Raw genomic sequence first — 14,521 nt, 5'->3', positions numbered from 1 at the left:
TCAACAAGATTTCAGAGTGTGTCTGTGGGAATATGTTCCCATTAAACCAAAAAAGAATTTCTAAGTCAGCAGAGGTTTGGCTCACAATTGGTATTCCAATTTATCCCAAAGGTGTTTAGTGTGGTTGAGGTGCAGTTAATTTGCGTTCCTCCATACCAAACGTGTTAAACAATGTCTTCATGGAACTTACACAGGGGCACAGTCATAACAGAAATAAACCTTCCCCAAACGGTTGGGAGCACCCAGGTGTCTAAAAAGTCTTTGTATCCTGTAGCAATAAGATGACCCTTCACTGGAACTAAGAGGCGTAGGCCAAACCCTGAAAAACAACCCCAGACCATCATCCCTCCTCTACCAAACAGTACAGTAGGCAATATGTATTGCAGTAAGTAGTGTACTCCTGGCATCCACCACAACCATATTCTCTCATCAGACTGCAACATATTGAAGTGTGAATTATCACTCCACAGTCCAGTGGTGGCATTGCTCTACACCACTCCAGTCAAAGGTTGGCATTGCGCATGATGATGTGAGGATTGTGTAACGTTGCTCAGCCAAGGAAACCCATTTCATGAAGCTCCTGATGCACAGTTATTGTGCCGACATTGCTTCTAGAAGCAGTATACAACTGTAGTGAGCGACAAATCAGATGATAGGCAATTTTTACGTCCTATACTCTTCAGCACTCACCAACCCCACTCTGAGTTTGCGTGGTCTACCACTTTGTGGCTAGGCTGTTATTGTTCCCAGACACTACCACTTCATAGCACTTACAGTTGACAGGGGCAGATATTTCAAGAACAAACTAGTGGAAAAGGTGGCATCCTATGACAGTGCCATGTTTAAATTAAAGATACTGAGCTCTTCAGTAGAGCCCATTGTACGGACAATGTTTCCCTATGTAGATGTCATAGCTAAGTGATGATTTTATGCACGTAATAAGCAATGGGTGTGGCTGAAACACCTAAACTTAAAGGGACACTGTACCCAAAAATTTTATTTCGTGATTCAGATTGAGCATGAAATTTTAAGCAACTTTCTAATTTACTCCCATTATCAAATTTTCTTCATTCTCTTGGTATCTTTATTTGAAATGCAAGAATGTAAGTTTAGATGCCGGCCCATTTTTGGTGAACAACCTGGGTTGTCCTTGCTGATTGGTGGATAAATTCATCCACCAATAAAAAAGTGCTGTCCAGAGTACTGAAACATAAAAAACAGCTTAGATGCCTTCTTTTTCAAATAATGATAGCAAGAGAACGAAGAAAAATTGATAATAGGAGTAAATTAGAAAGTTGCTTAAAATTGCATGCCCTTTCTGATTTACAAAAGAATAAAATTGGGTTCAGTGTCCCTTTAATAATTAGTAGGTGTTTCTATATATTTGGCCATGTAGCGTATATGTTTGATATAGTCATGATATAGAAAACTGTGAGATGTAAATATTTGTTTTACACAGGTGGGTAACACTCTAAACATATGGTTACTGTACCTGCTACCTTTAACTCCTCCAGGTCCTTTTTACAAGATACTGGGCAGTAACAGATCCCATATACCATTGGGCCTAATGTGGGAGAGGAAAAAAAAACACTAAAAATGTTTTAATTTAAACTAACAATAAAAATAGCAACAAAGAGCACTGTAAATTGCATCCTAACTTATTTTTGCTTTGAGAAGTGAGATTTCTTGGATAAGAGAGGGGGGGGGGGGCTAGAGGCTGTGCTAGCACTATTCCCATATACAGATTTTATTGTAGTGTGGAACTTATCTGACCTATGGTGTATCTGCTTAGTTTAACAAACAACTGAAGCATTTTCTAAATATGGTTTATTAGCCAAATAAAGATACACTATTGAATAAGCATTTACATTATTTACTGAAAATATAGTAAATAAACCAATTTTAACTGGTATAGTTATAATGCAACAATTTCCGAAAAATTAATTATGCATTCCACAGTTTACTCACTAACTTCCTGGAGACAAAAATAATTGCAAACATAACCTTCATTATTACTTCTAGGTGGGAAAGGTATAACCCTTAAAGAGGACTGACCCTTCAAAACAAAGGATATATATATAATAGAGCAATACTAAATTGACTTCAGTATAATATGTGTGTGCACCACTTGTCAGAATAGAAATGAAAGCAAACTGTATCAAGAAGTACAACATCTGGTCTATCCATGGATGACATCAATAGAACACCCAGAGTCGCTTAGTGTAAAGTTGTTATTAATGGCCTCTTTTTGAAGAAGGATGATCAAGGATAAATGTAAACAAGGTCTACCAAACTGTCTAACACAGCAGGTGTCTCTCTACAATACGTAACTAACTGCAGGGAAAGTTTAATTTCTCACCCAGCACGGGGCCCCTGCCAGCCTCATCTATGCCCAGACAACAGTCCTCTTTTCTGCACTTCTCTGGCACTGGAGAATTTATGAGGTGGCTTCGGGAATTCTCCCGCTCAAATACCGCTAGATCCATACTGGAAACGAAACCACTGCTTGCTAGTTACTTGCTACAGAAAGTATCTCCAGGCTCCCGCTGCCGCGTTCTGGTGACGTCACGAATCCCACAAACCAATCATTCAGCAGACACTTTTTTTTTTATCGCAAAGCTTTATTTGGTTGCTATTAGCATTAGCAGTTCAGTTTTCTTACTCGGCGTTTCAGAATTTTGTAAATTTGTCATACAGTGTATATGATTTTCAGATGAACTTTATTATATGACAGCAAATACATTTATTTTAAACTTTTTATATAGTTGTTGTTTGCGCTGTATTGAATAGCATTGACGTAAAAATATCACATTTATAGTCTTTGTAAGCATTGCTTGAATTAGTAAAATGTCACTTATGCAACTATCATAAAAATATATTTATATTGTTACTTCAGCTTTTTTTCCCAACAATGTTGACTAATACCATAAGAAATGTGCCATATCCACAGTCTATTAATCTATTCACTTGTATTATATATCCACTAGTCCTAAAGCCCGTTCACACGGGCCATTTTTTGCAGTACAGCCGTCCCACCCCTTACTCGCTCTCTCCCTCTCTCTTTTGCTCTCTCACCCCCTCTCTTTTGTGCTCTCTCTCCCTCTCTCTTTTGCGTTCTCTCTCGCTCCACCTCTCTTTTGCTCTCTCTCTCCCCCCCCTCTCTTTTGCTCCCTCTCTCTTCCCCTCTCTTTTGCTTTCTCTCCCCCCTCTCTTTTGCTCTCTCCCCCTCTCTTTTGCGCGCTCTCTCCCCCTCTCTTTTACGCTCTCTCTCCCCCTCTCTTTTATGCTCTCTCTCCCCCCTCTCTTTTGCTCTCTCTCCCCCCTCTCTTTTGCTCCCTCTCTCTCCCCCCTCTCTTTTGCTTTCTCTCCCCCCTCTCTTTTGCTCTCTCTCCCCCTCTCTTTTATGCTCTCTCTCTCCCCCCTCTCTTTTGCGCTCTCTCTCTCCCCCTCTCTTTTGTGCTCTCTCTCCACTCTCTCTTCCCCTCTCTTTTGCTTTCTCTCCCCCTCTCTTTTGCTCTCTCCCCCTCTCTTTTACGCTCTCTCTCCCCCCCTCTCTTTTATGCTCTCTCTCTCCCCCCCTCTCTTTTGCTTTCTCTTCCCCCTCTCTTTTGCTTTCTCTCCCCCCTCTCTTTTGCTATCTCTCCCCCCCTCTCTTTTACGCTCTCTCCCCCCCTCTTTTTTGCGCTCTCTCTCCCCCTCTTTTGCGCTCTCTCCCCATCTCTTTTGTGCTCTCTCTCCCCCTCTCTTTTGCGCTCTCTCTCCCCCCTCTCTTTTGCTCCCTCTCTCTTTTGCTTTCTCTCCCCCGTCTTTTGCGCTCTCTCCCCCCTCTCTTTTATGCTCTCTCAACCCCCTCCCTTTTGCTCTCTCTCTCCCCCTCTTTTGCGCTCTCTCTCTCCCCCTCTCTCTTTTGCACTCTCTATCCCCCCTCTCTTTTGCTCCCTCTCTTTTGCTCTCTCTCCCCCTCTCTTTTGCGCTCTCTCCCCCTCTCTTTTGCGCTTTCTCCCCTCTCTTTTGCGCTCTCTCCCCCTCTCTTTTGCGCTCTCTCCCCCCTCTCTTTTGCGCACTCTCCCCCTCTCTTTTGTGCACCCTCCCCCCTCTCTTTTGTGCACCCTCCCCCCTCTCTTTTGCGCTCTCTCTCCCCCCTCTCTTTTGCTGTCTCTCTCCCCCCCTCTCTTTTGCTGTCTCTCTCCCCCCTCTCTTTTGCTGTCTCCCCCTCTCTTTTGCTGTCTCTCTCCCCCCTCTCTTTTGCTGTCTCTCTCCCCCCTCTCTTTTGCTCTCTCCCCCTCTCTTTTGCGCAAGCTCTCCCCCCTCTCTTTTACGCTCTCTCTCTCTCCCCCCCTCTCTTTTGCTCTCTCTCTCTCCCCCCTCTCTTTTGCTCCCTCTCTCTCCCCCTCTCTTTTGCTTTCTCTCCCCCCTCTCTTTTGCTCTCTCTCCCCCTCTCTTTTGCGTTCTCTCTCCCCCCTCTCTTTTATGCTCTCTCTCCCCCCTCTCTTTTGCGCTCTCTCTCCCCCTCTTTTGCGCTTTCTCTCTCCCCCTCTCTTTTGTGCTCTCTCTCCCCTCTCTCTTCCCCTTTCTTTTGCTTTCTCTCCCCCTCTCTTTTGCTCTCTCCCCCTCTCTTTTGCACGCTCTCTCCCCCTCTTTTACGCTCTCTCTCCCCCTCTCTTTTATGCTCTCTCTCTCCCCCCCTCTCTTTTGCTCTCTCTCTCCCCCCTCTCTTTTGCTCCCTCTCTCTCCCCCTCTCTTTTGCTTTCTCTTCCCCCTCTATTTTGCTTTCTCTCTCCCCCTCTCTTTTGCATTCTCTCTCCCCCCTCTCTTTTACGCTCTCTCTCTCCCCCCCTCTCTTTTGCACTCTCTCTTCCCCTCTTTTGCGCTCTCTCCCCATCTCTTTTGTGCTCTCTCTCCCCCTCTCTTTTGCGCTCTCTCTCCCCCCTCTCTTTTGCTCCCTCTCTCTTTTGCTTTCTCTCCCCCCTCTTTTGCGCTCTCTTCCCCCCTCTCTTTTACGCTCTCTCAACCCCCTCCCTTTTGCTCTCTCTCTCCCCCTCTTTTGCGCTCTCTCTCTCCCCCTCTCTATTTTGCACTCTCTCTCCCCCCTCTCTTTTGCTCCCTCTCTTTTGCTCTCTCTCTCCCTCTCTTTTGCTCTCTCTCTCCCTCTCTTTTTGCGCTCTCTCTCCCCCCTCTCTTTTACGCTCTCTCAACCCTCTCTCTTTTACGCTCTCTCAAACCCCTCTCTTTTGCGCTCTCTCTCCCCCTCTCTTTTGCTCTCTCTTTCCCTCTTTTGCTGTCTCTCTCCCTCTCTTTTGCTCTCTCTCTTCCCCCTCTCGTTTGCTCTCTCTCCTCTCGTTTGCTCTCTCTCCTCTCTTTTGCGCTCTCCCCCCTCTCTTTTGCACTCTCCCCCCTTCTCTTTTGTGCGCTCTCCCCCCTCTCTTATGCGCTCTCCCCCTCTCTTTTGTGCTCTCTCCCCCCCTCTCTTTTGTGCTCTCCCCCCTCTCTTTTGTGCTCTCCCCCCTCTCTTTTGCTGTCTCTCTCCCCCCTCTCTTTTGCTGTCTCCCCCTCTCTTTTGCTGTCTCTCTCCCCCCTCTCTTTTGCTGTCTCTCTCCCCCCTCTCTTTTGCTGTCTCTCTCCCCCCTCTCTTTTGCTCTCTCCCCCTCTCTTTTGGGCGCTCTCTCCCCCTCTCTTTTACGCTCTCTCTCCCCCCTCTCTTTTATGCTCTCTCTCTCCCCCCTCTCTTTTGCTCTCTCTCTCCCCCCTCTCTTTTGCTCCCTCTCTCTTCCCCTCTCTTTTGCTTTCTCTCCCCCCTCTCTTTTGCTCTCTCTCCCCCTCTCTTTTGCGTTCTCTCTCCCCCCTCTCTTTTATGCTCTCTCTCTCCCCCCTCTCTTTTGCGCTCTCTCTCCCCCTCTTTTGCGCTCTCTCTCTCCCCCTCTCTTTTGTGCTCTCTCTCCCCTCTCTCTTCCCCTCTCTTTTGCTTTCTCTTCCCCTCTCTTTTGCTTTCTCTCCCCCTCTCTTTTGCGCGCTCTCTCCCCCTCTTTTACGCTCTCTCTCCCCCCTCTCTTTTATGCTCTATCTCTCCCCCCCTCTCTTTTGCTCTCTCTCTCTCCCCCTCTCTTTTGCTTTCTCTTCCCCCTCTCTTTTGCTTTCTCTTCCCCCTCTCTTTTGCTTTCTCTCCCCCCTCTCTTTTGCTCTCTCTCTCCCCCCTCTCTTTTGCTCTCTCTCTCCCCCCTCTCTTTTGCTCCCTCTCTCTTCCCCTCTCTTTTGCTTTCTCTCCCCCCTCTCTTTTGCTCTCTCTCCCCCTCTCTTTTGCGTTCTCTCTCCCCCCTCTCTTTTATGCTCTCTCTCTCCCCCCTCTCTTTTGCGCTCTCTCTCCCCCTCTTTTGCGCTCTCTCTCTCCCCCTCTCTTTTGTGCTCTCTCTCCCCTCTCTCTTCCCCTCTCTTTTGCTTTCTCTTCCCCTCTCTTTTGCTTTCTCTCCCCCTCTCTTTTGCGCGCTCTCTCCCCCTCTTTTACGCTCTCTCTCCCCCCTCTCTTTTATGCTCTCTCTCTCCCCCCCTCTCTTTTGCTCCCTCTCTCTCCCCCTCTCTTTTGCTTTCTCTTCCCCCTCTCTTTTGCTTTCTCTTCCCCCTCTCTTTTGCTTTCTCTCCCCCCTCTCTTTTGCTCTCTCTCCCCCTCTCTTTTGCGTTCTCTCTCCCCTCTCTTTTACGCTCTCTCTCTCCCCCCCTCTCTTTTGCACTCTCTCTTCCCCTCTTTTGCACTCTCTCCCCATCTCTTTTGTGCTCTCTCTCCCCCTCTCTTTTGCGCTCTCTCTCCCCCCTCTCTTTTGCTCCCTCTCTCTTTTGCTTTCTCTCCCCCCTCTTTTGCGCTCTCTCTCCCCCCTCTCTTTTACGCTCTCTCAACCCCCTCCCTTTTGCTCTCTCTCTCCCCCTCTTTTGCGCTCTCTCTCTCCCCCTCTTTTGCGTTCTCTCTCCCCTCTCTTTTACGCTCTCTCTCTCCCCCCCTCTCTTTTGCACTCTCTCTTCCCCTCTTTTGCACTCTCTCCCCATCTCTTTTGTGCTCTCTCTCCCCCTCTCTTTTGCGCTCTCTCTCCCCCCTCTCTTTTGCTCCCTCTCTCTTTTGCTTTCTCTCCCCCCTCTTTTGCGCTCTCTCTCCCCCCTCTCTTTTACGCTCTCTCAACCCCCTCCCTTTTGCTCTCTCTCTCCCCCTCTTTTGCACTCTCTCTCCCCCCTCTCTTTTGCTCCCTCTCTTTTGCTCTCTCTCTCCCTCTCTTTTGCTCTCTCTCTCCCTCTCTTTTGCGCTCTCTCTCCCCCCTCTCTTTTACGCTCTCTCAACTCTCTCTCTTTTACGCTCTCTCAAACCCCTCTCTTTTGCGCGCTTTCTCCCCCTCTCTTTTGCGCTCTCTCTCCCCCTCTCTTTTGCTCTCTCTTTCCCTCTTTTGCTGTCTCTCTCCCTCTCTTTTGCTCTCTCTCTTCCCCCCTCTCGTTTGCTCTCTCTCCTCTCGTTTGCTCTCTCTCTCCTCTCTTTTGCGCTCTCCCCCCCTCTCTTTTGCACTCTCCCCCCTTCTATTTTGTGCGCTCTCCCCCCTCTCTTTTGCGCTCTCCCCCCTCTCTTTTTAGCTCTCTCCCCCTCTCTTTTGCGCTCTCTCCCCCTCTCTTTTGCGCGCTCTCTCTCCCCCTCTTTTGCTGTCTCTCTCCCTCTCTTTTGCTCTCTCTCTCCCCCTCTTTTGCTGTTTCTCTCCCTCTCTTTTGCTCTCTCTCTTCCCCCCTCTCGTTTGCTCTCTCTCTCCTCTCGTTTGCTCTCTCTCTCCTCTCTTTTGCGCTCTCTCCCCCTCTCTTTTGCGCACTCTCCCCCTCTCTTTTGCTGTCTCTCTCCCCCCTCTCTTTTGCTGTCTCTCTCCCCCCTCTCTTTTGCTGTTTCTCTCCCCCCTCTCTTTTGCTGTCTCTCTCCCCCCCTCTCTTTTGCTGTCTCTCTCCCCCCTCTCTTTTGCTGTCTCTCTCTCCCCCCTCTCTTTTGCTGTCTCTCTCTCCCCCCTCTCTTTTGCTGTCTCTCTCTCCCCCCTCTCTTTTGCTGTCTCTCTCCCCCTTCTCTTTTGCTGTCTCTCTCCCCCCTCTCTTTTGCTGTCTCTCTTCCTCCTCTCTTTTGCTGTCTCTCTCCCTCCTCTCTTTTTCTGTCTCTCTCCCTCCTCTCTTTTGCTGTCTCTCTCCCTCCTCTCTTTTGCTGTCTCTCTCCCCCCTCTCTTTTGCTGTCTCTCTCCCCCCCTCTCTTTTGCTGTCTCTCTCCCCTTCTCTCTTTTGCTGTCTCCCTCCACCTCTCTCTTTTGCTGTCTCTCTCCCCCTCTCTCTTTTGCTGTCTCTCTCTTCTGCTCTCTCTATCCCCCCTCTTCTGCTCTCTCTATCCCCAGTTTTAGAGCTCTCTGTCTCTGCATCTGGCCCAGCCCGCGTCACGACCGACCCCGCCCACGCCAAGCCCGGTCACGCCCACGTCAAGCCCGGTCGGTCACGCCCACTCCGCACCCGCACGGCCACGCCCACTCCACCACACAACACCAGGTCAGTTGGAAGGCCAGGTGTGTTTGTCCTCGCGCGCAGTCTCTACTGCGCATGACAGGTTCGGAAAAACACACTTGGCCTTTTATTATATAGGATTCCTTTCAAAGGAGCAGTTATGAAACCCATTCTAGTTACACACATAGATCTATCTGTGATGATCCTTAGTTAAAGGGACTGTAAAGTCATAATTAGACATTAATGATGTAGACAGATCATACAATTTTAGCCAACTTTCCAATTTACTTCTATTATTTAATTTGCTGAAAGGTTTATGTAGGAAACCTCAGGAGCAGCAAATAACCTAGGCTCTAGCTGCTGATTGGTTGCTGCATATATATATATATTGTCATTGACTCACCCAAGTGTTCATCTAGAAACTAGTAGTGCATTGCTGCTCCTTCAACAAATGATTCCAAGAGAATAAAGCAAATTTGATAATAGAAGTAAACTGGAAAGTTGTTTAAAAAGAAAATTTATGCTTACCTGATAAATTTCTTCCTTTCCGGGCATGGAGAGTCCACGATTTCATTCCAATTACTAGTGGGGATATTCAACTCCTAGCCAGCAGGAGGAGGCAAAGAGCACCCCAGCAGAGCTGTTAAAAGGACATGAAACCCCAAAAAAATTTCACGATTCAGATACAATTTTAAACAACTTTCTAATTTACTTCTATTATCTAATCTATTTCATTATCTTGGTATCATTTGTTGAAGGAGCAGCTATGCACTACTGGTTTCTAACTGAACACATGGGTGAGCCAATCACAATCAATATATATATGCATCCACCAATCAACAGCTAGAACCTAGGTTCTCTACTGCTCCTGAGCATGTCTAGATAAACCTTTCAGCAAAGGATAACAAGAGAAGGAAGCAAATTAAATAATAGAAGTAAATTGTAAAGTTGTTTAAAATTGTATTCTCTGTCTGAATCATGAAAGAAAAGTTTTATGTTTAATGTCCCTTTAAGTGTCACTTCCCTTACCCATAATCCCCAGTCATTTGCAGAAGGAAAATGGAAAAAGAAGATAACACAAGGGTATAGAGGTGCCTGAGGTTTGTACACAAAAACTGCTGTCTTAAATTTAAATAAGGGCAGGTCGTGGACTCTCCATGCCCGGAAAGAAAGAAATTTATCAGGTAAGCATACATTTTGTTTTCTTTCCTATGGCATGGAGAGTCCACGATTTCATTCCAATCACTAGTGGGAACCATTACCCAAGCTAGAGGACACAGAATGAAAGGGAGGGAGAACAAGAAAGGCAAACTTAAACCAAAGGCACCACCGCTTGAAGAACTTTTCTCCAAAGGAAGCCTCAGCAGAGCCAAAAGTATCAAATATGTAGAATTTGTAAAAAGTATGCAATGAGGATCATGTGGCCGCCTTGCAAATTTGTTCCACAGAAGCTTAATTTTTGAAAGCCCAAGAAGAAGAGACAGCCCTAGTGGAATGAGCCGTAATTTTCTCAGGAGGCTGTTGTCCAGCTGTCTCATAAGCTAACCGGATAACACTTCTCAACCAGAGAGAAAGAGTAGTAGAAGTAGCCTTCTGACCTCTACGCTTACCGCAGAAGACAACAAACAGGGCAGATGATTGCCTAAAATCTTTAGTTGCTTGAAAGTAAAATTTTAGAGCACGCACAACATCCAGGTTATGTAACAGGCGTTCCTTCTGAGAAGAAGGATTAGGACAAAAAGAAGGAACAACAATTTCCTGATTGATATTGCGATCCGATACCACCTTAGGGAGAAATCCCAGCTTAGTACGAAGGACTGCCTTATCCGCATAAAAAAATAAGGTAATCACACTGCAGAGCCAAGAGCTCAGAAACTCTATGAGCAGAAGAAATAGCAAGAAGAAACAAAACTTTCCAACTTCAAGATAACAACTTAATATCAACCAAATGCATTGGCTCAAACGGAGCCTGCTGCAAAACTTTTAGAACAAGATTAAGGTTCCAAGGGGGAGCAACAGGTTTAAACACAGGCCTGATTCTGACCAAGGCCTGAACAAAAGACTGAACATCTGCCAGACGTTTGTGCAAAAGAATAGACAGTGCAGAAATCTGACCCTTCAGAGTGTTGACTGACAAACCCTTCTCCAGTCCCTCCTGAAGAAAGGACAAACTTCAGGGTACCCTTATCCTGCTCCAAGAGAAACCCTTTGAATCACACCAATAAAGGTATTTACGCCATAAATTATGGTAAATCTTACCGGTAACAGGCTTACGCGCCTCAAGCATGGTATCAATGTAATGCTCGTGTGATATTCCTTTATCAGACCGAAGTCGGCCAGTAGTCTTGTTATCCCGGCGTCGAGCTGGAATGATAGGGAATATTCCAGAGCAGAGAAGGTTTGCAAGATGGGATAAGCAGCACTCACCACAGGCAGGACAGTCCTCTGCTGCCACAGACAGGAAACCAGAGAAAGGTAGTTCAGGGGAAAACCAGCAGAAAGGTCAGATAGGCAGGGCCTGGCAACAGTAAATCAGTCCAGAGGCAAACCACTAGGATGGTCAGGCAGGGTTTGGCAATAGTAAGGCAGTCCAGAGGTAAACCACTAGGATGGTCAGGCAGGCAGGGTTTGGCAACAGTAAGGCAATCCAGAGCAATTGGGGTTAACAGGCAGAGTGGTCAGACAAGCAGAGTTCAGCAGCAGTATATCAATCCAGCAGTTAAAGGGTTAACAGGCAGAGTGGTCAGACAAGCAGAGTTCAGCAGCAGTATATCAATCCAGCAGTTAAAGGATTAACAGGCAGAGTGTTCAGACAAGCAGAGTTCAGCAGCAGAAAAATATCAATCTAGCAGTTAAAGGGTAAACAGGCAAAGTGATCAGACAAGCAAGGGTCAGCAACAATATAACATTCCAGCCTATAAATAAATAACACCCAGGAGAACAGAAAGTAACACCTATACTTGGGCAGTGATAGGTAGGACTGAAGTAACTTACATAGACGCCGGATTTGCGCCACAGGAGATCCTGACCAGCTTCTGAATGGGGAAGTGTGCAGCAATGACGTCACCACCACGCGCAGAGAGGAGCCGACTCCCCCCTAGGCAATGAGCAGACAGCAGGCATCGCGTCCCTAGTAACAGCTAGAGCGGCGCGGTACGACAATCAATGCCCTTTTCAGAGAAACCACACCTAGCCAAAATTAGGCATTCATTCTTCAAGCAGTCAATTTCAGAGAATCTAGGCTTGGGTGGAGGAAGGGACCCTGAAGTAGAAGGTCCTTCCTAAGAGGCAACCTCCAAGTGGGAAGAGATAACATCTTCACAAGATCCAAGAACCAGATCCTGCGAGGCCAGGGAGGAGCAATTAGAATCACAAACGCTCTTTCCTGTTTGATATGAGCAATGAGTCGTGGAAGGAGAGGAAACAGAGGAAACAGGTATGCCAGACTGAAGTTCCAAGGAACTGCTAGAGCGTAGATCAGAGCTTGAGGATCTCTTGATCTAGAACCGTACTTTGGAAGCTTGGCGTTTCTGCACAACGCTATCAGATCTAATTCTGGAACCCCCCACTTGAGGGTTATCATTGAGAATACCTCCGGATGGAGAGCCCACTCCCTGGGATGAAAGGTCTGCCTGCTCAGAAAATCCGCTTTCCAGTTTTTAACCCATGGATGTGGATGGCAGATAGGAGACAATCTTGAGACTCTGCCCACTGGAGAATGCGAGACACCTCCTTCATTGCTAACGAACTCTGGGTCCCTCCCTGGTGGTTGATGTATACCACCGAGGTGATGTTGTCCGATTGAAATCTGATAAACCGGACCAAAGCTAGTTGAGGCCAAGCTGTTAACGCATTGAAGATCACTCTTAAAGGGCCCCAAACTGCTCCCCAGCCTGATAGGCTGGCGTCCATGGTCACAATCACCCAGGAAGGTCTCAGGAAGCATGTTCCCTGAGACAGATGATCCTGTGAAGTCCACCATGGAAGAGAGTCTCTCGTTGGAGGATCCAGGACTATCCTCTGCGAGAGATCTGAGTGGTCTCCGTTCCATTGACTGAGCATGCATAGCTGTAGGGGTCTCAGATGGAACCGAGCAAACGGAATGATGTCCATGGAAGCAACCATCTGACCAATTACTTCCATGCACTGAGTCACTGACGAACGGACAGAGACTTTAAGTGAACGGCAAGAAGCAAGAAGTTTGGATTTTCTGACATCAGTCAGAAAAATCTTCATGAATAGAGAATCTATAATTGCTCCTAAGAAGCACACCCTGGTATCTGGTACTAAGGAACTCTTCTCCAGATTCACTTTCCACCCGTCGGAACAAAGAATAGACAACAACATCTCAGTATGAGATATTGCTAGCTGAAAAGATGGCGCTTGAACCAAGATGTCATCCAGGTAAGGCACCACCGCTATCCCCTAAGATCTGAACACTGCCCAAAAGGCCCCTAGAACCTTTGTAAAGATTTGAGGAGCCGTAGCAAGGCCAAAGGGAAGGGCAACAAACTGGAAATGTTTGTCCAGAAAGGCAAACCTCAGGAATTGGTGATGTTCCCTGTGAATGGGAACATGGAGATAACCTTACTTCAGATCTTAGACACAGTGCGCCACAAGTCACGCACAGAATCAGCCACCGGAAACATCTTCTTAAAAACAGGGGATGGGGAATAAGGAATTCCTGGCTTTTCCCATTCCTGAGTAATAATTTCCATCATCTGGTCTGGAACTGGAAAAACCTCAACAGATGAAGGAATAACATCAAACATTCTGTTAAGTGTATTAGATTTCTTTGGGGTCTCAGCAACAGTAGAGTCTTCCAAAGTAGCAAGGACCTCCTTCAACAGTAACCGAAGGTGCTCCAGCTTAAATCTAAAATGAACTTCCTCTATATCTACTGTACTAGGACTTGTGTCTCCATCTACAGACTCAGAGTCAGAAATTTCTCCATCAGAATCAGCCGAGGAATGATCTTCTTCAGATAAATTAGAAAGAGTGACTAATCAGACTTAGCATTGTCAGAACTCTTAGTATGAGAAATGTTCCTAGATTTTCTCTTCCTCTTCCCAGTTATAGGAAAGGCTTACAAAGCTGCAGAAATCTGCAGAAGTTATTTGAGCAGCAAAATCTCCTGGCAAATAAACACCCCCAGGAACTTGTTGAGAGGAACCGCAGGGCACTGCCTGTGATGCAGATAATGCTTGGGATGTTTGAGGAGAAAGTTGAGACATGGTACGGACAACATTGTCCTGAGAGATAACTGGCTCAAAAAAGGGAATTATTGTCCCTGGATAACAAAGTCTTATTTAAGCATGTGGTACAAAATTGCACAGGAGGAACAATAGGAACCTCCAAGTAAAAAAGACATTTATCACAACTGGTAGACAAATCAGTTTCAGTGTCCATAATGAATAAAAAAAGCTATCCACTCTAAGAAGAATTAGACTGAGTCTAATCCCAATAAAATAAAATAGAATAAAATAAATGTAAGAAAAAATCTTGCAAAGTACTTTATTTACTGCTCTGCACCTCTATCACCTCAGTTCTGATGAGACTCACCCTCCGGCGACCAGGAGACTAGCCCACTAGTAACCAAACCGTAACTCTTCACCGGTGCAGAAGAAACAGAGACGATCAATATCGTCACTAAACAGTACAAGCAGCCTTCACTAGATGATCGATATCATCACACACAGAATGTATATCTATTTCAAACAGCCTTCACCATAGTCGTGGCTGTTAAAACCCGATGATAGAGGCAAAGAATGACTGGGGATTAAGGGTAAGGGAAGTGACACTTAACAGCTCTGCTGGGGTGCTCTTTGCCTCCTCCTGCTGGCCAGGAGTTGAATATCCCCACTAGTATTTGTGGACTCTCCATGCCATAGGAAAGAAATTGTATGTTCTACCTAAATCACAGAAGAAAAATGTTGTGTTTCTTCTCCCTTTAACCCCTTTCAAGCAGCCAGTATCACACAAAGAGACACTTTAAACCAGGTGTGCCAGTAACACACATTAGTAACACACA

At 46.5% G+C, this 14,521-nt stretch overlaps 1 protein-coding gene across 2 annotated transcripts in view; it reads right to left on the bottom strand.

Moving 5' to 3' along the window:
* The window catches only part of RNASEH2A (ribonuclease H2 subunit A), a 48,557-nt gene extending 46,009 nt beyond the window's left edge, over positions 1 to 2,548 (bottom strand). For both annotated transcript variants that reach the window (XM_053716033.1, XM_053716034.1), the window contains exons 1-2: positions 2,360 to 2,548; positions 1,493 to 1,564 (exon numbers count right to left, since the gene is read on the bottom strand). In XM_053716033.1, the coding sequence (XP_053572008.1) occupies positions 1,493 to 1,564; positions 2,360 to 2,486 (199 nt within the window). In that variant the 5' untranslated portion in view covers positions 2,487 to 2,548. The remainder of the gene's footprint in view (positions 1 to 1,492; positions 1,565 to 2,359) is intronic.
* Positions 2,549 to 14,521: the final 11,973 nt, after the last annotated feature.

Source organism: Bombina bombina, chromosome 6 (assembly GCF_027579735.1).
Source record: "Bombina bombina isolate aBomBom1 chromosome 6, aBomBom1.pri, whole genome shotgun sequence".
Classification (NCBI taxonomy): Eukaryota; Metazoa; Chordata; class Amphibia; order Anura; family Bombinatoridae; genus Bombina; species Bombina bombina.
This window is presented reverse-complemented; position numbering and strand designations above follow the sequence as displayed.